Source organism: Martes martes (genome assembly GCF_963455335.1).
Source record: "Martes martes genome assembly, chromosome: 13".
Lineage (NCBI taxonomy): Eukaryota > Metazoa > Chordata > Mammalia > Carnivora > Mustelidae > Martes > Martes martes.
The window spans coordinates 68,724,486-68,752,411 of NC_137901.1; the positions used below are offsets into that span (position 1 = coordinate 68,724,486).

The 27,926-nt window shown below is 40.2% G+C and overlaps 1 protein-coding gene across 1 annotated transcript in view; it reads left to right on the forward strand.

Annotated features, from left to right (window-relative positions):
* Window positions 1–27,926, forward strand: part of PRR14L (proline rich 14 like) — a 56,690-nt gene that overhangs the window by 9,256 nt on the left and 19,508 nt on the right. Inside the window, exons 4-6 of the mRNA XM_080821386.1 lie at window positions 12,533–12,605; window positions 21,409–21,432; window positions 22,572–27,735. Coding sequence (XP_080677512.1) covers window positions 12,533–12,605; window positions 21,409–21,432; window positions 22,572–27,735 — 5,261 coding nt within the window. The remainder of the gene's footprint in view (window positions 1–12,532; window positions 12,606–21,408; window positions 21,433–22,571; window positions 27,736–27,926) is intronic.

Sequence of the window (27,926 nt, forward strand, 5' to 3'; positions counted from 1 at the left end):
AGCAATCTCCATATTTCAGGAGCCAGTCCTTAGCTTGCAGGTCCAGACACTTAACTTTTATTTTTTAGTATATCAGAGATTATCATCTCCAAAGGACTGACCCATGCTAATCCACTTCATGAGAGATTAAAGTATAAATCAGAAAGCCAGTTCTTTAATTCACAGTGAAAAGTGCAATCATAACTTGGTAGAATGGTCACACTGGCTGGTCAGTATGTCTTCTTCCCATAGGCAAGCCTACAATGGGAAATCAAATCTCTCTTTGTAAGTGTGAAATTAGAGTAATAAGGTTCAGGTAGGTAAAACTAATGATTAGTGAGCTGTGATAGCCTGAGGAACCCAGACTCCTAAAGGAAGATACCTGCCAAGTACACTAGAAAACTTACTTTCTCTGGATGGTGCCTCAGACCAGGGTTCAACAAACTTTTTTCTGTACAGGGCCATGTAGTAAATATTTTAGACTTTGTAGGCCATAGGGTCTCTGTCAAAATTACTCAGCTGTGCCCTTATAGCATGAAAGCAGGCATAGACAATACATAAATGAATGAGTGTGGCATAAAACAGTAAACCTTTTTTATAAACACAGGTGCTGGCCTGTGGGGTATAGTTTGTCAGCCCCCACCCTAAACCCACAAATTCATACTGCCTGGGCTTTCTGGGCTAAGTTCCATTTGCCACCTTATAGATATGTCATTTGTTTACACAGGTTACAGGGCAAAATTGATTGTTAATAGACCCCATACATTGACCGTAGTTAGGAATAGGTGAATCTTTAGATAGCAACAATTAAGTAATGTATCTGATTTTATGTTATGATTAGCTACCCTTAAAAATATAAGTGAGGTTAACAGATTCAGGATCTGAAAGTTTCTTAACTTCTTGATATGGTGGTCTCAGTCTAACAAGATGAAAATTTTCTGTAATTTGGTGAAGTTTTCATGTAGTATTTGGTATAAAATAAAAGTACATATACATAAATTATGAAGTACATAATGAATACAGTACATAAACTCACATATATATGCCTCCCAATCTAAGATCTAGAAAATTATTGTCCCTTTCTCCCTCCCAGCTCCACCAGAGATAAATATTATTTTGAATTGTGTAAAGCAAAATTAAATTTAATAGATATAAATGTGAGACTTTTTTACTTTGTTCCAAAAACTGCGTAAGTGGAAAAAAAAAGAGAAAAAAGCAGAAGTACTTTTGGAAAAACAAAAGATCTATAGGCTTTAGCTACTCAATTAGAATTGGCTTTGTGGGATAGCCATCAAGAAAAGCCAATTTGCTCTTAAATGTCCATTAACAGAAATGGGTTACCTGGACTGAGAACTAGCAATTGTAGTCTTTTGTGTGTTCGTTAGTCTATAGTTAGAAAAGCACACTCAACAGTCCCCTCTTCCCACCCCAGCACTCAGATGAGCTCAAGATGCCCCTGGAGTGAGAAGGACAGAGGGAAAGCAAGGAATGTGTCAGCGTTGGGGTCACTGGCCAAACTGGATCCTGTCCTCTCCCCTTGCTGAGCCTGGTGTCACATGTATCATGTGTAGGAAGAGAATAGAAAACCAGAAACGCATTCATGATAAAGAGTTCACACTAATGACAAAACCTGAAAATACACCCCTGAAGGCCAGTCACTTGGATGTGTCCTATGAAAGAAGAACCAAGAGAAGCCTTCAAGAATTTGCAAAGCTGTCAAGCAGAAGTGGTTCTGTTGGGCACAGTTAGGCTCTGTAGAAGTCAGTGGTAGCTCATTCTCTGGTCACAGGACCCTTTGAAAATCTGAATGAATGCTGCATATCTTTTATAAAAGTAGACTCCTGTTTCAGAAGGTTTGCAGAGCCCAGACATCTTTGACATCAAGATAAGAATTTTGCTAGATTGGCAAAACACCACAAACAGACAAAACACAACTGATGAATTAGGAAGACATTTTGCGGTATATATCACAGATAAGGATTTATCTCTCTAATATATAAAGAACTCTCTCTTTTTTAAAAAATATTTTATATGAGAGAGACAGTGCACAAGCAAGAGGAGGGGCAGAAGGAGAATATGCAGGCTCCCTGCTGAGCAGGGAGCCCATTCTAGGGCTCCATCCCAGGGCCCTAGAATCATGACCTGAGCCAAAGGCAGATGCTTAACTGACTGAGCCACTCAGGCACCCCATAAAGAACTCTCTCTTTTTTTTTTTTAAGATTTTATTTATTTGACGGACAAAAATCACAAGCAGGCAGAGAGAGAGAGAGAGAGTAGGAAGCAGGCTCCCCACTGAGCAGAGAGCCTGAGGGGCTCGATCCCAGGACCCCGCCCGAACCGAGATCATGACCTGACCCGAAGGCAGAGGCTTTAACCCACTGAGCCACCCAGGCGCCCCTTAAAGATTTAAGTTGAGGTTCAATCAAGAGTCATGCTCTATTGACCAAGCCAACCAGGCACCCCACTAATATATAAAGAACTCTTAAATTGAGGAATGGAAAACCCAATAGAGAAATGAAGGAAAGACTTGAATAGATGATTAGTGTGTGTGTGTGTGTGTGTGCGCGCATGTGTGTGTTCTTAAACACATGAAGAGATGGTCAACCTCAGTTATAATTAGAGAAATGTAATTTTAAATGGTTGAAATACCACTTTTTTACCTGTAAGACTGGAGAAAATGAAAAATTACGGCAACACGTCCGGTTGGCAAGGCGGTGAGAAAGTGTTCTCACCCATTGCTGGTGGGAATGCATACTGATACAACCTTTCAGAAAAGGCATTTGGCTGCACCTAACTAGAAAGCACATACTCTGACCTGTTGACCTAGCACTCTCATTTCTAGGAATTTACCCTGAATATACACTCCCAAATTATGGAAATACATATATCCAAAGTTACTATTTGCAGCATTGCAAAATGTTAGAAGCAACCTAAATGTCCACATATAGGAGAAAGTTTGACTAAACCATACATAGTATGTATATGGTACATTTATACATGGAGCACTATGCACCTGTAATAAAGAATCAAGGAGGATCTCTGTGTACTGATATGGAGGGATTTCCAGAAGTATCGTGGCTCCCCAAGACCACCTCCAGGTTTCAGTATTCACTGGAACTCACAGGACTCAGTACATGGTCATATTTGTAGCTAAGTTTAATTATAACAAAGAATATAAGCCAATCAGCAAAGGGGAAGCATGGTACAAAGTCCAGAAGATATCAGGTGGTAGCTTCCAAGAGTCCTCTCCCACTGTAGTCACACACACACAAACACATACACAGTCTTCTCTAGGAACGAACTGTGACAACACATGTGTAATGTCTACCACGGAAACTTTTTAGAACCCAGGGTTTTTACTGGGGCTGGTCACGTACCAAAATTCCAGACTTCCAGAAGGAAAGCAGGTGTTCAGCATAAACCCCATTGTCATATGGGTGCACCGAGCCACTCTTCCCACTAGGGAATGTTGGAAACTCTCCCAAAATCTAAGTTCCCGGAAGAGCCAAGGCCACCCTTGCAAGCAGGCCTTCCTAAGGATAACAGGCCTGCTATGTTAACTCTCTTCTGCAAACTAGGATATACTGGTAAATGAAAAGAGCAAAGGGCAAGTAAATAATTGTTTGTATCCTCTCTTTCATTCAAGAAATAAGGGGAGATGAGTATGTACAAGTATCTACTGGTTTGTATAAAACACACACATGTACACGTAGGAAGAATAAAGCAGAAATGAATTGGTTTGGCTACTTATAAGTAGCCAGTGGGAGCAGGGTAGAGAGTGTAGAAATAGGATAGAAGGAACAAGAGGAAGTGACACTTCTCTGAGTACATCTTTTTGTATAGTTTTGAGTCTGTTCTTGAAAAATAACTAATTAGACAACCTGGGTGTGAGGGGAACCCCGAATTGAATAAAAACTCTTAACAAATAACTCTTAACTATATTACAAATGAATAATGAAACCACATTAAGGGAGGGGTATTTCCCCAGTACCTTTGGGAAATAGTATTTTAACTGTACTTTTAAATCTAAATCCAATAAGGCCAAACTTTTCTTTTCTTTTCTTTTCTTTTTTTTTTTTTTAAGAGCGAGAGAACAAGCAGGCAGGCGTGTGGGGAGGGCGGACAGAGCTAGAGGGAGAGAGAATCTTAAGCAGGCTTCATTCATGCACAGCGCAGAGCCCAGTGTGGGGCTCAATCTCCTGACCTGAGATCATGACCTGAGACAAAATCAAGAGTCGGACACTTAACCAACTGAGCCACCCAGTTGCCCCAAATTTTAGTAATTTGTTTTTCACAGGGGTGAGGCTTAGCAATTCCCGAACTGCTGTATGTGTGTTCTGGGGTTGAGCAAATAGGTAAATATTGTGAATAATGAGAGTGAACCAGGTTTCTCACTAACAAAATGAAATTATAGATGGGGGTGGGTTGAGGGCTACAATGAATCCTATGGTGTGAAACTAGAATTGGAGCTATCAGTTTTTAATATATATAGATAGATAAAGAAATGTACTTATATGTATGGGTATGTGAGGTAGGATCTAGATCTCGTGACACCTCACAGCAGTGAGCACCCAGTTCTTGGTTCCTAAATAACATTTTCCAATTAAAGGAACCAGGACTTTTTGGGGAAATGTTTTAGAGGCTGGCACAGGGGAAAATACAAGATGAGCTAAGAACGATTTATGGTTAATTGCTTAGAAAATTAGGAGACATAACAAAAGGACCCAGGAGCCAACTTGAAAGAACTCCCAGTGGCTAAGACTGGGACAATTTGAGCTTAAATAATGATGATAATGGATTATAACCCAGAGAATAAAGCAAGTATCATGAGCCCATGTTGATATAAAATAATTGAATAAATAACTTGGGGAAAAGAAAGCTCTTAAAGAATTTTAGGGGCGCCTGGGTGGCTCAGTGGGTTAAAGCCTCTGCCTTCGGCTCAGGTCATGATCCCAGGGTCCTGGGATCGAGCCCCACATCGGGCTCTCTGCTCATCAGGGAGCCTGCTTCCTCCTCTCTGCCTGCTTCTCTGCCTACTTGTGATCTCCGTCTGTCAAATAAATAAATAAAATCTTAAAAAAAATTCTGATTCATAAATATAAAAGGAATCATGGAAATAAATCTCCATTGGGCAACCATCACAGTAATAATAGTCATCTCAAGCAAGAATCCTCAATGGATGTTAAAACTAGTGGCTAGAAGTTTAAATGAGAAACAAGTATTTACATTGTCTCCAGATACCTCCCCCATAAGATACTTAGTAATTTTATAGTAACAGAATCATTACAAGGTATACAAAGGAGAAAATAATCACAGTGGAGAAACCTAACAGACACCACCTGAACCAAGTGTTGGAAGTTCGCCTCCAGAGGACTGAGAACACCCCCTTCCAAAGCCATGTTCCTCTTGAGAGAATCCACCAAGAACCAGCATCACTTCTGTGAGATTCCTACCCCCAAAATACATAACCAGAATCTACTGATGAAACATCAAACCCAAATCAAGGGACTTCTTTTCAAAAGTGTCAAAGTCACAAAGATGAATATCTAAAGAACTATCTCAGTTTAAGGGAGAACTTAAGGAGACATGATGACTAAATGTATCATGAGAGCCTGGATTGGATCCAGGTCCTGAAAAAGGACTTGGGAAGCCATTAATAAGATTTGAGTAAATTCTGTGAATATTATATTAATAGTTTACTGGTCTTAGTAACTGTATGGTGGTTATGTGTAAGATAGTAGCATTAAAGAAAGCTGGATGAAGACTACAGAAAATTTTTTGAACAGTCTTTGCCAACTTTTTAAATTTTTTTTACATATCTGAGGGAAATTACCTCTGAATTGTTTAAAAACATTAAAAAATTTTTAATATAATAATCGTAAAAACAACCCAAAAAACTCTTCTTGTTTAAGGGAAACAGAATTTAAATCAATAGGAAAGGTACTTTTTCACATCTAGGCCAGTTTAGAAATAGGTTAGGTTGTGTGGGGAAGTCCTGCTGTTTAAGAAGAGACAGAATGACTGAATGTCAGGAATATAGCAGAGGGGGATCTAGTTTGGACAGGCAACCTGAGAGCTGTTCTTTTCCCATCCCAAGGTTCTGTGATTGATTTCTAATAGCCTTCAGCAGCATTCCACAAAGTTCTTTTCCTTCGGCTGTTCTTCATCTCATACCAGCAAAGAGGCCCAGCTGGGCACTGCCACAGGTTTGTAGCACAGTGAATACTCAAAGATTACCACTTACCACTCCTCTCTGTTCCCTCTGGACCAAAATCCATCACGACAGGAAAAGTAGTGGCTTCAGCCACCAAGGCTTCCAGGGCATACATTGTATGAATCCAATGAATTTAACAGAGTCCAGTTTGCTTGGTGAACTTCCCAGTTCAAGGAGAAGGACAGCACTCATTTTTATAATTAGAAGTTTGCGCTGGTTTTAATTCAGTTGTTTAATTCATTGACTTTAATCGCATTTAAAGTCATTATAGGTTTTTGTTGTTGTTAAAAGAAAAAACAAAATATATGTTATTTTATGAAGCAGGATATTTTTAAATGTTGGTGTCAAATTTTTTTGCCTTTTTTAAATTGTGATAAATGCACATAACATAAAATTTACCATTTTAATTATTTGTGCATGTACAGTTCAGTGGCATTAAGCACATTCACACTGTTTTATAACCATCAACACCATCCATCTCCAGAACTGTTTTCATCTTCCTAAGCTGGAACTCTGTACCCATTAAATGCTAACTCCCCATTATACCCTCCCCTCAGTCCCTGGCTACCATCATTCTCCTTTCTGTCTATGAATCTGTCTACTCTAGGGACCTCATCTAAGTGGAATTATACAGTCTTTGTCCTTATGTGACTGCACTTAACATTTTTTTTTAAAGATCCACTTAAAAAAATAAAAATAAATATTCTAACCATGAAATACTTCAGTCATTGAAATGCTTCAATCATGCAAAGGGAAACCAACAAAAAATAATTCTTTCCTGACTTAGGGTTGTGTCAAAAAGGCATAAAAGCTTACAACTAATAATTTGGTGCTTTGATCAGGAAACCACTCTGTTATTGAGGAGGAGAGAAGAAAGACAAAAAGGAAGGAGGGGAAAGTATCAGAACAGACTCAGTGGCAGGGACAGCTGCAAGAGCCAGACTGAATGGTGAAAGAGAGAATTCAGTTCTGAACTCAGTTGTAGGACAAAGGTCGACAACTCTGGTGCACAAAGAGGATATGGACAATGTTAGTGTTATTTAAGAGTAAGATAGAGATGAGTATGTGATACTCCATGTAGATGATTTTAACCTTGAAAACTCTTTATTCAGTGTGTGGTTGGTCCCCCCGCCCCCCCAACATATGCTTGTTCTTTGTTTTTCCTGGTGCTTAGATATAAGCTGTAGGGTGTTTGAGGGTTTTTTGGGTTTTTTTTTAAGATTTTATTTATTCATTGGACAGAGAGAGAGACAGTGAGAGAAGGAACACAAGCTGGGGGAGTGGGAGAGGGAGAAGCAGGCTTCCTGTCGAGCAGGGAGCCCAATGCGGGACTGGATCCCAGGACCCCAGGATGACGACGCCAGCTGAAGGCAGATGCTTAATGACTGAGCCACCGAGGTGCCCCGGGTGTTTAAGTTTTTATGTATTTTACTTTTTTTTTCCTCTCATAGTGGTTGAGGTGCCTGGGTTGAATATGTTATAAAAGCTTTAGTTCCAGGATATGATACTTTATTTGTGCTCAACACAGACACAGAAAAAAGTTCTGATTATCTGTTATCTGTACACATGAAGAGTCAGTATACACTTTTGACAGATATTTGAAGCTATCTGGACAGGGGACATCAAATAAGGATGCACAATGGCTGTTGATCACTTGAACCATGTTATGCTCTTGGAGAAACTTGTTTTTTGTTTTTTTTTTTAAGATTTTATTTATATATTTGACAGAGAGATCACAAGCAGGCAGAGAGGCAGGCAGAGAAAGAGGGGGAAGCAGGCTCTCCACTGAGTAGAGAGCCCGATGTGGGGCTTGATCCCAGGAGCCCGGGATCACGACCCGAGCCAAAGGCAGAGGCTTAACCCACTGAGCCACCCAGGCGCCCCAAGAAACTTGTTTTTTAATGGCATGTTCATCAGACCCAAACTTATGCAATTTGTGTGACTTCACTTAGATGAAAGCCCACTGAAGTAAATGCCCATTAAGCTTATTTACATCTTACTCTAAGAGTCTGTGATCCTACACGAAATTTGCGGTTGAGTGTAGGAGCTTGCTATTTGCTTGAAAGGATATCTTGGTGGAAAGAATTCACTTTTGGTGATTTAAAGGTGGGAAAAGTCTGAACTTCGTGCTGTTACTAGTAAAGCTGGTGGCCATAACCTGTTCTCCAGGTCTGCCAGGGCACTCTTGTCCCCACAGTGATGGTTTGCCCTCTGATATCTCATGATGTTAAAAGTGACAGAAAATTGCCCTAAGCACAAGGGGCATATTGCTGAGACTAAGATAGAACTTTCTCCTAATTATTAGAAGAGTTCTCAGATAATTAGTGGCGGGGTGGGGGGGATTATTATCAAATGCCTCTCCCAGCTAAGGTGATCAGTGCCTTATTTAAAGTCACCAGTTGTTTCCCTGAATTGAAATACATGAAGGAAAATGCCTTTTTAAGCTCTGTAAGGATGATTTACAGTTACTGTTCAACAGCTGTTCCTTTCTAAATATGCAAGAGACAGGAAACTCAAAGACCCACCTAGAGATACAAAAGTTTCTTTTATTTTCAAAGTATTCTTCACTATGAACATAATCATGGCTGTTTCCACAAAGGTTACGTAATAGGAAGAATCTCATTTGCTCCATATTGTTGCCCTGTCATTGCATACTTCAGTGTATAGACAGTCCCATCTGAAGATGGGGCGGTCACTGACCGTCCTTAGTCATGTGGCTCTGCCTCCAGCTCAGGAAGCTCAAATTTAGAAGAGTTCAGTGGAGTCTGGTTATAAGCGGGGCTCACAGCTCAGAGATAAATCAGGCCCTGAAGAGCTTGTAACTTACCATGTGTAAAAAGCTGAAGAATCTGATGTATATTCATATTCTTCTTTGAAACATTTGTGGTGTTCTCTTACTCTAAACTAGTCTCACAGGAATGAATCAGAATTGCATCCTTTCCAGGGCATATGACTTTTAATGGGAAATAAGATCACAGATGAGCAGTAAGAATGGTTTTTCAAGACCTCTAAAATCTGCCACAACTTTGAAGTATCAAAAGTTGATTTTGATTCCAAGCATTTGTCAGGAGCATGGTATATTGGATATACAAGGCAAAGAATGTTTACTGTCGATTTGAAAAATGAATTGGTACTGTTCTGTGGCAATTCTTACTCTATACAGCTAACAGCATATTATAAACTATAGCAGAGGGAAGGAACCATGAGAACTTTCATCTTGGAAGTTGATTCATTCAAAACAGATTTTGCAGAATCTAGGTGGAAGAGAAAATGTTTAGACTCTACCTCTAAAAATCCTGAAAGTTAGAACATTTAGCCTATAAAATATTATAGGAAAAGGAATTGATAAATTTCTGCAAGTGTTTATTATATGACTAGCCGACCATGAGGGGGTTGGGAGAATGACAGGATCATTATGCTCCATGTGTACTGGTTGCAGGTGGGCTGTTCTGTTCTCTCAGCCGCACTTGAGGCCCACACTTGGTAGAGTTCACGTCTGATATGGAGACTACCCACCACTGTGGTGGTGGTTGTTGGGAGTGGGAGGTGTCTCACATCTGACCTCAGCCTCACACTCTGTTTTCTTTTCAACCCAGTCAACTTCTGATCATATTTGAGACTTCAAACTTTATAGGATCTTCTTAACTCAGAACCTTTTAAAAGAAGTCAGCAAGGCAGAGGGAGAGGGGAGTCACTGCCTCCTAGCTTCTGCTTCTCTCCTTCCCTATTACAAATCATGACTAACCAAGAAGAAGGGGACATGGATGAAGCAGTTGGCTTGGCACTCCACCAGGGTATTTTGAGTCCTCCAGCTAAGAACCTTAGAGCGGCAGGTGGAGCAAAACTCAAATTCCAAGAGCCCCTCCAGGAGCAGGAGTCAGTATGGTTAATTGTACAAGCTTGTTCTTAGTGCTAGTAGATAGAGGAGTCCTGAGGTTGGAACAGAGCCCTGTCTAACTCCTCATCCCATAATCTTTTACTCCAACATTCTGCCTTTTCCATAAAGTATTAACCTGAAAAAATAATTCTAAATAGCATCTCATGTCACATCCCAAACATTCAGCCTGAGAACTGGAACAGCAAGAGAAATACCATTTTGGAGAAAGAAGCAAATGTAACTACAAATAAAGATGTTTCTGTAACTTCTTATGGTGAAATAATTTGAGACTTACAGAAAAGTTGCACAAATAGTACGAAGAATTCCCATATACCCTTCATGCAAATTTCTCACATGTTGGGACGCCTGGGTGGCTCAGTTGGTTAAGCGGCTGCCTTCGGCTCAGGTCATGATCCCAGCGTCCTGGGATCGAGTCCCACATCGGGCTCCTTGCTCCGCAGGGAGCCTGCTTCTCCCTCTGCCACTCTGTCTGCCTGTGCTCGCTCTCTCTCTCTCTCTCTCTGACAAATAAATAAATAAAATCTTTAAAAAAAAAAAAAATTTCTCACATGTTAACATTTTTCCACTTTTGCTTTTTTTTTTTTTCCCTTGAATAATTTGGGAGTATAGTTGCGGACATGATGCCTAAATATTTCAATGTGTATTTCCTAGCAAAAAAAGACGTTGTGATACATGATCACACAGTATCTTAGTCAAAATCAAGCAGTTAACACTGATCTATGTATTTTTATTTAATCTACAGACTATATTCAAATTTGGCCAGTTGTTGCGCTGATGTCTTTTGAAGCAAAAGAAAATGGTTTTTTGGGGGGGGGGTCTAGGAAAAATCTAGGATCACTTGTAGCATTCAGTTGGCATGTCTCTTTAACCTCCTGTAATGCATAACAGTTCCTCAGCCCATGACCTTGAGACTTTTGAAGAATACAGGCCATTTATCTTGTAGAATTTCCCTCTATTTGGATTTATCTGGACTTTTCATGATTAGATTCTGATTATGCATTTTGGCAGCAGGAATCCCACAGAAGTGATGCTGGTTCTTCTTGGTCCATCCTCTTAGGAGGCACATGGCTTTGGGTTGCTTCATTCTTGGGAGGTCAAGTCTATCACTTGGTTCAGGTGGGGGCTGCCAGCTTTCTCCACTGCAGTTACTATTTTCCCTTATGAAATTATTAGTTATCTCATGGAGAGATACTTTGAGGCTATGTAAATATTTCTGTTTCTCATTCAAACTTTTAGCCACTAGTTTTAACATCCATTGATGATTGTTGGTTGAGATTATTATTACTGTGGTGGTCACCCTGTAGTGATTTTCTAATTCCATGATTCCTTTTACGGTAAGAAAGAGCTTTCTCTTCTCCTCCTTTGCAAATAAGTTCAATCTGGCATCATGCTAGAACTTATACTTTGTCAAACATGGTAGTGTTACTGTAAATTATCTGGGAGATACTTGTTTTTAAGTTCATGCCTTGCAAAAGTATTCCACACTAAGAAAATGAAAAAATAGTCCTTCACATAAGATAGTCCATGCTGTCAATTTCAGTGGTAATGTTTTATTTCCGCCTGTCTCCACCGGTTCTTGCCACTGCTTTTATCTTCCCTCTCTCTCCTGGGTTCTGTTTCCACCAGAGAACTTTGCTTAGGGTACAAATGGCTTTTGCTAGTTTTGAGTTTGTTTGAAGTGCTATAAAAATTTCAAGTTATAGTAATGATACCACTATCTGTGGATTTAGATTCATACCATGTCAGTATCTTGCACTTAGCAATTCAATCAGTATGAAAAAAAAAAAACTTAAATCTTGGGGTAGGGTAAGAGAGGTGACACAGAAGGAGAGCTTAGCATAAGCAGCAATCTTCGTTCTTTCAGCATTGCCTAGCTGGTAAACCTTCCTTGGTGGGGCTTGAAGCCATTTGCTGCCATGACATGCACGTTCTGCTGCCACTGACCCCTCCCATTTTTCTGAATTTGTTCTGTAGGAGAAAACTGGTTGTCATTGATGGTGTTCTTCTTTGCATGCTCTTCCTCCAGTGAAGGGAGATGAAAAGAAAAAATAGCCCTTCTAAGAAGTTTGGAAAGAAAATGCATACATGATCTCTAGAGTGGTTGAGGATTGAGATACATCCACTTTGGATGTAAATGGATGAAATTAAGGTTACATTGCAGCAATGTGTTTCTTGATTCAGAAGGTATTTAATAGGATCAGCATTTTAAGCCTCTATTATTGTCCAGACCTCGGGAAACTTGGCTTTTCAAGCTCAAAATCTAGAGAAGAGCAGTTTTTATTGATTTTATTTCTTTAAATTTGAGGTTTCCTTCAGTTGCCAATCTTTGTGACTGCTTGCAAATTTCCAGGAGTCATAAAGAAGTTTCTCAGATGGTAATTTGCTTTCATGAGTTCAGGTATCTCTGAATCCTCCCTGACCACTGGATTTTCTTCCTCCAGGAAGACCTCCTGATGCAGTCAAGCAAAGAACGTTTATGCACAGGCCTCCCTGAAGACTGTCTGAGAAGCAAAGGTATTTATTTTTCTCCAGTCTTTTCCTTTTCTACTTATTACACACACTGTTTTAGTTCACAGTTTCTATTTCACATTGGGAATGCAAGTCCCTGCCTTGCAAGATGGACTTAACTGTAGAAATTCTTGATCTTGTCCACTGACATACTTGAAGACACTTAATATTATTGAGGTTAATATTATTAGGTTTTCTTGTGGTTTTTTGGTTTTTGTTTTAATTTTCTCAACTTTTTAAAAAAAAGATTTTATTTATTTATTTGAGAGAGAGAGCACGCAAGCAAGCATGGGGAGGAGGAGAGACAGAGGGCAAAGCAGACTCCCCTCTGAACAGGGAGCCCAGTGTGGGACTGGATTCCAGGACCCTGGGATCATGATCTGAACTGAAGGCAGACACTTAACCAACTGAGCCACCCAGGCACCCGTCTTTTGTTTTTGTTTCTAAGTAAACTCTACCCCCAGTGTGGGGCTTGAACTCATGACCCTGAGATCAAGAGTCCCATGCTCTTCCAGTTGAGCCAGCTAGCCACCCCAAGCAGAGCCTTGGTTTTGACAATAGTTTGCTTCCCCCTTTTATATAATGAACCCCTATTGATGTGAAATCTTTGATTTTATAAAACTAAACTGCCTGTTCGGAAAGGTTAACATGAATGGGGAGGAATTGACCCAGTCCAGTTCAGCACTGTGGAGTGCATCCTGTTCCTGTTCCCCTGGGCAAGGACGGGAGAAAGCGTTCACTCCAGGTCACCTTGAAAACCGTCAAAGCATTTTCATTTCCATTGCTTTGTATTGCTCCTCAAAATAATGAATAGATATAGGCATCTGAGATACCACCTTTAGATTGATTGATTGAGGAGACAGCTGAGACCCAGAGAAAGAGAGTGCTGAGCCAAGATTTTCTCCGCAGGCTGAAAATAATCATAGGTAACTTTAGAGAGGACTCTGTGTATGTATTATGCAATTAAAGTTAAAAATACGGAGTAATCAAAACCACAAAAAAAGGAAAATAGAGCAAGTATGTTTAATTATATGAACATTTTGTTACTGTGATAAAACATCGTATTTGACTCTCTGCTTCTTGGCAGCCCAGACAGAAAAGGAAGCACAAATTGTCCTTATGAGAAAGGGCACTTGTCCCAGTTTATCACCCTGCTTCCTGCTGCTGGAGGTTTCCTCTGTGGCTCAAAGGCTTGGCTGTCCAGTATAGATTAAAACTCTGAAGATGAGAAATGTCCTTTTGTACATGTCTCACCCAGTTCCTAGGGCCTTACTTGGGACCATTTTAGCCACCCCTCCACCCCCCACCTCAAATATCTTTTCAGGAGGGCTCCAGTATTGCTCTATTGAGTCTTTGGTATATTTGTTATATTTTCACCCACATCTTATCACAAGTTTAGTGTCTATTTATTGAACGACACTTTAATTTAACAACTGAACTGACCTTTAAACAGAATTAGGGGGTGCCTGACTGGTTTATTCGGTAGCGCATACAGCTCTTGATCTCAGGTTTGAGCCCCATGTTGGGCATAGAGATTACTTAATGAAGATCAATAAATTAAAAAACAAACAAAAAAATGGGTGCCTGGCTGACTTGGTTGGTAGAGTAAGTAACTCTTGATCTCGGGGTTGTAGGTTCGAGCCCCACATTGGGTGTAGAGATTACTTAAAAAATTCCTTAAAGATTACTTAAAAAAATAAAAATCTTGAAAAATAAATAAATAAAAATCTTGGGAAAAAAATAAAAACAAACAAAAACAAGAGAAGAAAAGAGAATTCTTTTCAGTGAGGAAATCTGCCTTCTCAGACTTACCTGGTTACTGTCCACCGAAAAATCTGGTCTACATAGGACATGGATAAGATGAGCTCTTCTGAAAAGTACTCACAGATAAACTACTTCGTGGTATTTTTCTTCCTGAGCTAATACCATTCTTTAATGACTTAAATTGGGAAAATGATTTATTTTTCTTTCCCCAAAGCCATGTGCAAGGTTCTCAGTTTTAGATGGAGGAACTTGAAGACAGCAGCCCTACTAGAGTTTTTAGTAGCAGTGACCTAGTGTGCCTGACTGTGGTGTGTTCTTCCACTCAGTCCCCAAAGAGACACCCAAGGTGTCCCTTTATTGCACAGGAGGAAACAGGCTCCACCCAACCAATCATGCAAGGCAGAAAGGAAGTTCTATGAAGGCAGGTCTGTGAAAGAAATGAACACACAGGCTGCCGCCACAGATTTCAATTAAACAGGTGTACATGCTGTACTATCATGTGGCCAGCATCTCAGCTCACTTTGCCAGGTTTAAGGTAAAACATCTGGCAACCTGTCATTTACTATTTCTTGGAGACTTAGTGCGCTTCCTCTGGGGTCCCCAGCCTGCAGAATTTTCACTCTGCCCCAGATCCTGGTCCCACACATTTTAGATATAGGTCTTCCTGATAAAAACTAGTATACCCTTCCTACTTTTGTTTTAAATGTTTGCTCTGTCAGGTGCTATAAATTGCTTACAGAGTTTTATTTATATTCAGTTTTGCTTATTCTGAATGAGGGCACCTCAGAGGTTAGGGCTGTGTGAATTTATAAATTTGCTGAGGAATGAATTTGGGTCCTCTGCACAGAGGTGTTCAGCAAGAGAACCTAAGGCTGCCACACTCCCCTTTTTGTGTTGTTCTTCCTTCTCTAAGTAAATGTCCCATTTACAGTACTTCCAAGTTAGTGTGGTATTCAGAGTTTTTAGGTTCTTTACAGTCATGTCTGCTGTGACTTAGGTAGGTAAAATTAGAACAAGCTTAATGCTTTAAAAGGACATTTGTGTTAACCAAAAGTCATCTTTAATTGGTAGGATGTTATTTTGCAGATCATTCCTTATTTCTTGATTGCTGTAGGGCAGGCCTGTGAAAAATGGCCATGGGGGAGCAGTGATGGATGTTGGTTGAGGGGCCATTTCACAAAGGGAGGGTGTCCTCCTATCAGGCACTCTGCTGCCTCTCCCTTTCTACCAGTGTGGCTTTTCTAATGTGGCTTTTTCACCATAATTCTGTTCAGTATTTTATAGAATTGACATTATCAAGTTTTTGTTTGTTTCTGTTGTGGTTCCCCCTGCCCCAAGTTCCCTGTAACAGGCTTGGTTTGGGAAGTTTTTGACTTAATTCCCAGAGTAGCAATCTCCATGAAGGCTTATTTGGGAATTCTCTGAAGTAGGAGAGTCATAAGAAATAGGAAGAGCATTTGAGGGAACACATTATGATGCAGAGGTAAAAGCAGTCAAGGAGGGAAAAGATACCTTATGTAATTTTTGGAACTAGGTAATTTGAACTATTTAGAAGAATTCAAGTTGAAACTATCTTTCAAAGCCCTCTATGTCTGTCATACAATTCAATTAAGCATTTTAAGTAGATGGAAAGAACCCTATCAATAAACTTCTTATGCTTTGTATTCATCTAGATTCTTGGAGTTTATTGATTCTTTTTAAATATATGTATATAATTTGGAAAGAATATTTCCTGTTTATATTCCCTATTTATATCATTGTTCTCCTATAATTTATATTTGGGGGGGGTTGAAAAATCAGCCAGTACCACTCCCATTTAATAGACAACATGAAAGAAGTACAGACCTTTTGGAAACTGAAATTTTTTTTTTACTTTTTTTTTTTTTTAGATTAAGGTGTAGGAGCCCTTGGGTGGTTCAGTCAGTTAAGTGTCTGTCAGGTCATGATCCCAGAGTTCTGGGATCAAGCCCTGCATTGGGCTTCCTGCTCAGTGAGGAGCCTGCTTTTTCCTCTCCCTCTACCACTTCCCACGCTTGTGTTTTTTCGCCCTCTGTCAAATAGATAAATAAAATCATTTTTTAAAAATAAGGTACAACTTAACCTACACTAAAATTCACCCTTTTGTTTGTGTGTACAGCCCTGTAAGTTTTGACAAACACAGTTGTGTGACTCACCACAATCAAGATATAGAACATTTCCATCACCCCAGTGATTTCTCGCATTTCTTTTATAGAGCATCCCTCTGGCCAGCCTCAGTCATTAGCAGCCACTGATATTTTTCTGTCTGTATAGTTTTACGTTTTCCAAAATGTCCCTAAATGTAATCATAGAGGAGAAGCCTTCGAGTCTGGCTTCTTTCATTTAGCACAATGCGTTTAAGATTCATCCATACAGCTATGTGTATCAGTACTTCATTGCTTCTTCTTGCTGAAGAGTATCCTTTTGTCTGGTTGTATCACAGCTTGTTTATTTCCCATTGAGGGAAATTTGAGTTTCCAGTTTGGGCAGTTAGGAATAAAGCTGCAGTGAACGCTTGTGTACGAGGTTTTATGTGAACATGAGTTGCAATTTCACCTGGGCAAATACCTAGGCGTGACACTGCTGGGTCATTTGGAAAGTGTGTTTATTTTATAAGAAACTGACAGTTTTCCAGAGTGGTTGTACCCTTTGGGACCAATAGTATATGAGTTCCAGTTAAGGAGTTGAATCCCTTTTCTTTTTTCTTTTTTTTTTTAATTTTATTTATTTATTTGACAGACAGAGATCATAGGTAGGCAGAGAAGCAGGCATAGAGAGGGGGGGGAAGCAGGCTGGCCACCGAGCAGAGAGCCCAATGTGGGGCTCAATCCCAGAACCCTGGGATCATGACCCCAGCCAAAGGCAGAGGATTTAACCCACTGAGCCACCCAGGTGCCCCTTGAATCCTTTTTCATTGTTGATTCATTCGTTTGGAAAACCAGATGTTCGTTAGAGAAGCTGGGGAGGTGACAGTAGCTTGTAGGGTTGTCTGCTGTCCTCCTCCCTGAAGGTAGTCTTTGTGAGCCTCCACACAGGAGAGCTTCCTTTTGTAAGACATTACAATATTGCTAACCCATTGCACATCTTTTTTAAGACAAGATGTAGGATATGCCAAAACGGATGTCATATTTAGTGTCCACAGTCTAACCACTTAATTTTTTGATTTGGGAAAAGGTTTTGACAGAAATGCTGTTAAATCTTTGTCAACCTCCAGCATGTTTGTCCCCAATTATGGTTATATGGTTATATGGAAATAACACCTAAAAAAAGATCTTTAAGTTTTCTGATCTTTAATCTTTAAGTTTACTTGTATTTTTACTTGTATTTTACTTTAATCTTTAAGTTACTTGTATTGTAATTGGAGTGTAAGCACTTTTTTAAAAATAATTTTATTGAGATACAATTTACATACTATAAAGTTTGCCCATTTGAGGTATACAGTTCAGTGGTTTTCTTCTGTACTTACAGCATGCAACCATAACCCTAATTTAATTTTCGTTACTCCCTAAAGAAACCTTGTTTGTATCCATTAGCATTCATTTTTCATTCCATTCTTCCATACCCCCAACCTCTTCCAGCCACTAATCTGCTCTTGTCTCTGGACATTTTATGTAAATGAGACCTGGTATTTTATGACTGATCTCACTTGGCGTAAAGATTTTTAAGGTTCATCCATGATCTAGCATATATAAGTACTTCATTCATGTTTATGGCTGAATAATATTCCATTCCTCCATTTGTCTGATGGACATTTAGGTTGTTTCCACTTTTTTTTTTTTTTAAGATTTTATTTATTTGACAGAGAGAGATCACAAGTAGGCAGAGAGGCAGGCAGAGAGAAAGGAGGAAACAGGCTCCCTGCTGAGCAGAGAGCACGATGTGGGGCTTGATCCCAGGACCCTGGGATCATGACCTGAGCCGAAGGCAAAGGCTTTAACCCACTGAGCCACCCAGGCGCCCTGGTTGTTTCCACTTTTTAGCTTTTTTTTTTTTTTTTAAAGATTTTATTTACTTATATGACAGACAGAGATCACAAGTAGGCAGAGAGGCACGGAGGAAGCAGGCTCCCTGCTGAGCAGAGAGCCTGATGCGGGGTTCGATCCCAGGACCCTGGGATCATGACCTGAGCCAAAGGCAGAGGCTTTAACCCACTGAGCCACCCAGGCGCCCCTTTTTAGGTATTTTTAATCATGCTGTTGTCAGCATTCATGTATAGATTTTGTGTAGACATAAATTTTTAGTTCTCTCTCTCTCTCTCTCTCTCTCTCTCTCTTTTTTTTAAAGATTTTTTATTTATTTGGGGCAACTGGGTGGCTCAGTCAGTTAAGCATCTGCCTTCAGCTCAGGTCATGATCTCTGGGTCCTGCGATCGAGCCCTGCATCAGGCTCCCTGCTCATCAGGGAGTCTTCTTCTCCCTCTGTTCCTCCCCCTCCCCATGCTTGCTCTCTCTCCCTCTCTCAAATAAATAAATAAATCTTTAAAAAAAAGAGTTGGATGCTTAACCAACTGAGCCACCCAGGTTCCCCGAGATTTTAGTTTTGATGAAGTCCAGTTTACCAGTCTTCTTTTTATCACTATTTCAGTATCTTAGCTAAGAAATCATTACCAAAATCATGAAAATTTACTCTTGTGTTTTCTCGTAAGGCTTTTATACTCTCAGCTCTTATATTAAGGTCTCTGATCTACTTTGAGTTAATTTTTTTGTATGACGTGAGACTGCGTCCATATGTATTCATTTGCATGTGGATGTCCAGTTGTCCTGGCGCCATTTGTTGAAAAGCCATTCTTCTTGGTCTCTTTGTCAAAAATCAGTTGACTGGCTATAAATGTTTGAGTTTCTTTCTGGATTCTCAGTTCCGATTTTCTTGCTCTTCATTAAATCCATCCTGTGTCAGTGCTACACTGTCTCTATTACTGCAACTTTGTTTTTGAAATCAGGAAGTGTGATTCTACCATCTTTGTTCTCTTTCTTTCTTCTTTTTTTTTTTTTTTAAGATTTTATTTATTTATTTGACAGAGGGAGCACAAGCAGGGGGAGTGGGAGAGGGAGAAGCAGCAGGGAGCCCGATGCGGAACTTGATCCCAGGACCCTGGGATCATGACCTGAGCTGAAGGCAGACACTTAATGACTGAGCCACCCAAGCACCCCATCTTTGTTCTTTTTCAAGAGCCTTTCAGTTGTTATGTGTCCCTTGCATTTTCATTTGAGTTTTAGGATTAGTTTGTCAGTTTCTGCAAATGTAAGCACTTTTTAAATGGTTAATAACCATTTAATAAAACAACAAATCTAGGGCCTTCAGCTGAGGTCGTGAAATCCCAATGCTTGCAAAAATAGGCCCGGACTGGGGCACCTGAGTGGCTCAGTTGGTTAAGCAGCTGCCTTCAACTCAGGTCATGATCCAAGGGTCCAGAGATCTAGGCCTGCATTGGGGTCCCTGCTTAGTGGAGAGCCTGCTTCTCCCTCTCCCTTTGTCTCCAGGCTTGTGCTCTTGCTGTCTCTCTCTCTGTCAATAATAATAATTAATAAATAATAAATAAATAAATACAATAAACTCTTTAAAAATAAATAAATAAAAATAGACCCATCCCTCACAAAATACATGTTTTACCCTCCAGTATACCTAAATACTTCTTTTTAATATGCCACATTTTCTTTATCCATTCATTCATTAATGGATACTTAGGGTTGTTTCCATGTCTCACCCACCATAAATAATGTTGGAATGAACATGGGGTGCAGATATCTTTTCAGAATAGTGATTTCATTTCCTTTAGATATATACCCAGAAGTGGAGTTGCTGGATGGAGTATATCTAATTCTTTGAACAGCTTCCCTAACCTTCTTATTCTTCATTCAGACAACATCTATTATGTACCTGCTATGTGCCAAGGTCAGTGTTGGGTACTCAGTCCACAGTGATCATTAAGGTCCTGTTTCTGCCCTCAGATAGCTCCAGTCTCACAGAGGTGATATACTAAACAAATATTTGAGAAACAGTATCACAGAGGTTTTTAGTAGAGATCCTGTACAAGGGAGTGGAAACCCAAAGGAGTTGCTAGCCCTAACCAAGTGTGGACTCTGGCACTTGACTCACCTTTACAAGTCCTGCAAGGGGATACCATCTTTCTCCCCATATTAAAGGGGAGGACTGGGTCAGTGTTCCATAGCCTTCAGAGAACTTTCTAAAAAACATAATTGCCTCAAACTCTCCTTTAAAATTCTTTGACATTTCCAAGTCAACGTGGTTAATTATAATCAAGTAAAAGATTGGTAGAGTATCCTTTTGCTTTCAAGCTGTACACAACCCCTGTTTCCCACCCACCCTTCAGTGTTAATACCACCTGGGAAGCGACTGTTCCCCTGCTTCCCCCTAAGATTCTCAGCTAAGTTGAGAACAGGTGTTCTTCTAGCAGGTAAGGGCTCTGAGGTGGAATCTTGCCTTAAGTGCCTTGCACAGTAGCGAATAGTTTGGGGATGGGTGAAGAGTTTTGCAGTTTTCCTGAGCAGATAAAACGAAGAATTTGACTAGGATGGTGCTAGACCAGCATGGAAAGGACCGCAGTTTACAGGAATGGCTTAATGCCATACTGTCCAGTGAAGAGATACACTAAACCATTTGGGGTAAATGCACTTAGAAATTCATGAATAGGATAGGGTTATTTGCTATAATGTGGAAAGTAAGCTAGTTTCAAAAAAAAAATACTGTGTGGGCCATTAGGATTTCAAGGCCATAATATGTCAATAATTGGAATTTATGCAGGCTTGTGGAATCCAGTATGTATTTATCCATCTAGTATTTGTTGACTCCCAGTATTTTTAAACACTGTGTCCTGTCCTAGCATAGTTATTAAGTTTATCATTTTAACTGTTCTCAGGTCCAGTAAGATAAGAAAGAAAGCAGAACAAAGGAAAAGCACTTTTTCTTTAAATGGCAGGCACTGTACCAGGTGGTGTTTTACATGTATTGTTTAATTTAATCCTCAAAGTAGCACTGAGGTAAGTGTATTTCATACCCTCTTTTTCAGAGGAGGAAACTGAAACTCAGAGAGGTAAGTAATTTCACAGAGCCCACCTGCCTTCAGAGTTGCTGTTCTTTCTCTCAGAATTGCTGCTCTCAGTACCAGTTGAGAAATGGGTAGGGAAGCTCTAGAAAGACAGTATTCATAGAATTTATTGATTTGACCTAACTATTCATTTATTAACTCCCAAGATTTATTGAATGCCATTTTGTACTGGGTATTATGCTGGGCAATAGGGAAAGGTGGAGACCAAGACAAACATGATCCTTACTTTTGGAGTTTATATTCTAGTGAGAATTAGATCTTTAGGTTGATTTGGTTTTAGCTTTATCTGTTTAGTGCTCGTATTTTGTTATATATATGTGTGCATGCAAATATACATACACATATATGCATGTGTATGAATATATCTGTGTTTTCTAAAAAGAAAGTAAGGATGAAAAACTTTTTGTATATTAGCAAGTTTGGGGAACTTGTTTATACAGTGTCTTTTAACTAGGATTTCAGGGACACTGTATAGTAATACTTCTTTATGAATTGCATTTACCTTCTGCTTAAAAAGGTTTTTTGTTTTTTAATGTTTCATAATAGAAAATTTTTAATTTATTGAAAAGTGGAGAGTATACTAAACCCACATGTATCTGTCACTCAGCTTCATAACTAGTCTTGTAGGGAAGCAGTTACTCTAAGTAATTCAGTTCAAAACTAATATTCAACTTATACATTTATCTTTTACATAGGTTTTGTGTAAAACTGTTCTTTTACAAAGAGGTAATTTATGACTCAGTATTATTCAAGTAATAAGAAGATGCTCATTGAATAATATAAGATGTTGTATTGTGGGTCTGCTTTATTAATGTTTTAAAATGGAAGCTTCTTAAGACTCTGGATTACATGTATGTCTCCATATGCAATTGTCCAGCTAAGTAAGTACATTTAAATAAGTAATACTTAGAGAAAGGCAGTTGTTCAAAATTAGGCAAGTATACTTTTGGCCCTGTGTCGTATTTTGCATAAAAGAACAAAACCAGTGGTACAATGCATTAATTTTATAATTTGCTTTTTGAGTTGGGTCTTTTTTGTTGCTATTGGTCACATAATTAAATTTATGAAAGTGTAGCTAATTTTTTTTAATTGCATACTGATTTGGATTTATTTCTCTCGTGCAGAAGGAAATGTACAAATTACAACTGGAACTCTTCTAAAATCTACTGAAGTACAAGGTATAAAGGTCAATGGGACTAAGACGGATTATAATGAAGGACACAAGAATGGCAATGTGAGTAAAGGTCTCTCAGCTGGGTGCAGCGAATACCCAGAAATAGACAAAATCATGGCCAGTGGTGAGGTTTCAGAAACCAGCACATTAGTTTCCCTAGAGCCTTTAACCTTTGTGGACCCTGGATTAACAGAAGCAACTTCTAAAGAAAAAGAATGTGAAGAATTAAAAACTTGTCCTTCTTGGTTGTCATTGTTACCAGGGAGCAGTGCCATTTCCAAAGTGGACAATGGGAAGGAAGAGGTGTGTAAGTTAAACCTTGTCTGTGAAGCAGATGACAATCACCAACAGATTCTCAGCCACCATAATGAAAAACACAGTTCTGCCCATGGCAGTCCCAAAGCCACAAGAAATGTAGTTGTTACAGAACCCTTAGGAGAAAACTCTGGCATTTCCTATTTCTCTTCAAGTTTGTCTGGTCCACAATCCAGAACACCATCCTTAGAAACATGTGGTTTTAAAGGTAATGGCTTGCCAAAGGGATCTGCTGAAAAGACAGGCAGTTCCTGTTTTGTTGAGGATGATCAAAGCAAGAACGTGGCTACTAAAGAAGAAAATGAACAGTTTTTGAACCCCAGGAGTGACAGAAGGGAGCTCTTTCTTGTTAACGCCAGGCAACCAGAAGAGGATGCTAACAGTCATTGTCCTGGTGAAAAAGAGACTATTGCCTCCCTCAAAGAGAATATCCATGGTAACTCTTGTGTTCAAAGCAGTATCCAGATAGACAGCTCTAGTTCTTCAATGCCCGGTTCTTTCACTGAAGCCACGGAAGAAATGTTAAAAAAAAATGATCTGAAAATCACTCTAGACATTCAAGGTAGCTTGAAAAAACATGAGGACCATAGAGAAACTTCTACTGATATGAGCCATTTAGGCAAACACTCTGAAGAGAGCAGCTTTTCCTCCTTAATGCCGATTAAAGAGCCAAAACAGACAACCACTATAGAGCCCAGTAGGATAACTGAAAAGATTTACAGTAAAGACTCTAACTCATTCCGCTCCCAGAGAAATCTGGAAGGCGACACCCAGTTAAGTGAAGCATCATATAATGAATTTCTGTTGGAAAGAAAATCCCTTGTGAGTTTAATGCGTGAGGACCAGATAAGTCCTATGAATGAGGTGTCAAAACCCAAGAAAGATATTGCTCAGTTACCACCATCCCTAGAATTTGATTACAAACCCAAGTCAGAACAAGCTATACAGACTGCACAGGATGATAGTTCACATTTAGATGAACAGAACATTGCCTGTGAGATGAATGAACTTCCTTGTACCAATGAACTGGTTGTAAACAAAATAGAAAGTGAATGTGTTTTAAATCAAGTGCCCCTTAATTCTCAAGACCACGCTAAGTTGCCAGCTCAAAAAAAGATGCCTTTAGCAACAAGCGAGGATTCCCAACAGAGCCATCACCCTCTATTAGAGGATGGAGCAGATGTCATTGCTGATACCCGAACCATTTCCATGAAGACACAAATGAAAGATGTCTCTCCATCAGGTGACAAAACCTGTGGTGCCTCTTCAAACAACCCCACCTTAAACATCAAACCAGGAAGCCTAGAAAGAAAAAACAAAGTGACTGATTCTGGAATAGTCGATCTACATTCCAGACTTCCCTCAAGGAAGAAAGAAGCAGCAGGCTTGCCTCAAGAGGTCTCTGTTATGGAATGTCAAAGTGTTCAATCTCAGGATCTCTCTAGCTGTCCTTGTGTAAGTAAAAATGCACAAGAAAAGACTATGTGTTCTGCTTGTGCTGCTTTTGAGTCCAGCAGAATCATCACAAAAGTTGAAAACTCTTTGATAACCGAGTGTGAAGATGCATTTCAGCACGGCAGTCACCACTGCCAAGGAAGAGAAGACTCCACAGAAAGTAGCACCCACAAAGTGAGTTATACTTCGGAGGGAAGTGAACTTTCTGGGGAAGAAACTAAAGGAGATAAAATGAGAAACAGAATGGCAGCAGACATAAATAGTGAAGCTTTAGACAAGGCCATTCCCCCCACTAGTCATACCCAGCCCAGTGAGGAATGGCTAGAAGGAAAGGAACAGGATGTACCTAAAGAGACTGTGTTTTGCAAGTATAACATCTCTGACTGTGCCGCACCAGAACTAAATGTACCTGCAAACATTCCAAGCCCTGAAAAATTGATGGACCAGTCTCTTACTATTATGTTCTCCAGTTTCAAAAACAGGAGCCAAGCAGTTGAAACTCTTGATCAGAAAGGAGGTGAAGTCCTTAACTGCCAGCGTAATCAGAATGGACCAGATGAAAGCAGAAATGAAGATAAACCAGCTAAGGAGACACTAGATGGTGAAGAGAGAGAGACTGTCATATCGCCTAACAGAGACGTAAGCCACAGCCAAAAGGATCTGCTAGTTGGTTCAGCCAGTAACAACCCATTGTCCAGTGGTAGTTCAAAGAAAGGCGATTTGAAAGGAGACTCTGAATGTATTTCTGGTAGTGAGGAGTCCACAGATGACATGATAGACATCATCTATATGGACTGCAGTAAAAAGTCTACAGAAGGCATGTTAGACTTCAGAGCATCTAGTACCCTTGACAGTGGTGCAGGGCAAGATAGACTGATGTTACAGGAAACCTTGGTGAGTACTCTGTCTCAGAGAGGAGAACTGAATGCTGCATTTATTGGAATGATTGGCCAGGACTCAGATTTCCCAGATGCTATGTCCTCTACAGGGCAGCCTCTGGAAATTAAAAAATCATGTGAGGAGAAAGTAAGCAGATCATTAAAAGATTGTGAAATGGAAGTGTGTCCAGACTCTTGTGCCCATGATATAGAGTCTGTTGCAGATTATGAACCAAATACAAGAACACTGGATAGAGTAAATGTGTCCTTAAATTATATCCATCATGAAGAGCAAGTTAAAGAAACATCTCTTAGAGAAACACAAGGAATGATTAAAGGATCGAGACTGGAAATAAATTCTGAGTTTGATAAGGACAGTACCTTTGGAATTTCCTCGAAAGAGTTGCTGTCTTCTGGATGTCCAGATGAGAACCCTGCTCCCGTAGGGAGCCTGAAATCCATTGAGATAATGCCTTCATATTTGTCTTCTCACAAAAATTCAGAAAGTAATGTTAATAGTGAAGAAACTGACCTGGAAAATCTTTTTAAACCAAAAGATGGTGAAATGCTTTGTGAAAACTTGGGGCACCACACAGTCCTGCTTGAGACGAAGGAAGGAGCACCAGAAGATGGGAATAATTCTAGTGAAGGAGTCAGAATAGACATTAGTGTGCAAAATTTGCCTTTGACAATAGAAACAGGAACTAAATTGAGAGGAGAAAAAACTGAAGAACATCGGAGGGGACCCGTGGGTCACTTAACTGTCACAGAAGAGTCTGAGGAGATGATTACCAGAGAAGCTGGTCATGGTGATAAAATAAGAGAGACCCCCTCTAAGTCCCAGAAGATGCTTGGTGATGAAGAGCAGCAAAGGCAGAGGGCTTTGGACTACATGTTGCAGAATGAAGAGGAATATATACATCAAAAAGAAGTACACATGATATTGGAACAATGCACATCATCTAACATGTTATCAGATGAGTTGCAAGATAAGAACCAAGCTAAAGATTGCAAAGGTGGGTCCACCATGATGAAGGAAATCACCCTAGCAAAGCTGGCCCAGGGCAGCAGAGCTGCACAGTTCCAGAAGTTGGAAGATCCAAAGGAGGAAAGCTTGTGTCATCCATCAGAAAGGGCCATGGAGTCGTGCACAGGTCCTTGCCTTCATGGTGCCCCTCAGAAAGCACAAGACCCTGATTTTGCTGGGTGTGATGAAATACACGGTGCCTTTGGGAACACTTCATATCAGAAAAGAGTGCTTCCCTTAAAGAAGCAGCCCCATCGAACATGTAAGAAAGTTTCCTGTCAGGAGCAAGTCAACGTGGGGAAAAAAATAAGTAAAATCAGAAGCTCTGCCTTTTTCAAGAGTTCCTCTGAAACCGTACCCACAAAAGCACACAGATTTCTCAGTTCATGTGCCATGCCTGCACCTGCGCAATTGGAACCTGAAAGAGAGCCAACCAGGAGCTTAACAAGCCACATACCAAAGCAGAAGGCGACTCCATGCCATCCCTTGAGGAGCCTGAATGTTAGGAAGCCTACCAAAGAATCAGCCTTACTTAGCAAGCTGTCCATTCTTGCCTCCAAACTGGTCCCAGCCACAAAGACCCAGAAACTAAGATATCGGCGGTGTTCCTCTGAACTTCTTCCAGTGGCTAAAAGCTATAAGCGGCTCAGATACAAAAGGCTTCTGGATGGATTTTCATACAATACAATGCAGCTGAATCCCTATTTGGCAGCTGGTGGATGGGATAAGAGACCTAACAGTAAGCCCTTGACACTTTATTCACTCGAAGCCATCAAAATGAGCTTCATAGATTTGAGCAACAAGGTGCCATCACTGCTGTTTGGTTCAGAAGTTTTCCCGGTGTCTTTTCACATGAAATCGGGCTCTGAGTGCATGACCGAGTCCCCAAGGACTTTTCCTGAGCACTGTGCTCCAGCCAGGCTCGCCTTAGGAGAGGCCCCCAGGTGCCTGTCTCAACCTCCCAGGTGGACCTTTTCTTTTTTCTTGTCCCACAGTTGTCCTGGGATGGCCACATTCAGGGAAGACGCTGGCCTCCATGGTCAGGCATGTGCCCAGGCTCCTTCACAGTCTCCAGGTCCTCTCCAAGACTATGGAGGCACTGCCATAGTCCAGACCAGAGCAGGCTGCTCTGTCCTTGGCCTTCACACACTTCTAGCACTTTGTTCTCCTGGATGTTACCGAATCTGGACAAAAAAACGGAGCTTTGCTAGTCACATGCCTACCATGCAGAGGCTCTTCATGACCCAGTTTACACAGGGCTTAAAAGGGTTAAGATCTCCAGCCTCCATAGCAGACAAGGTCTTCTGTTCTCTTCCCTACTCGGTGGGCCGAGTGCTTTCCATTTGGAGCCAGCATGGGCCTTCTGCCTGCCCCTTCGAAATCTCTACTCTTCATTCCACTCACAGCAAGCAACAGCCAACTCTGAGCACCACGAGCAGGTAAAATCCGTGTTTGCTTTTCAACTTCTGGGGAAAGTTGAGAGCTGGAAATGCAAGGCTATTTAGAGTTCTTGTGTCTGCATTTTCTGTTTACCTTGGCAAATCTCTGCTGAGAAAATGTACCTGTAAGTCTTAAGTATTTTTACCATTCTATGTTCTGTCCATGTCATTCACAAACCATCAAATCTTTT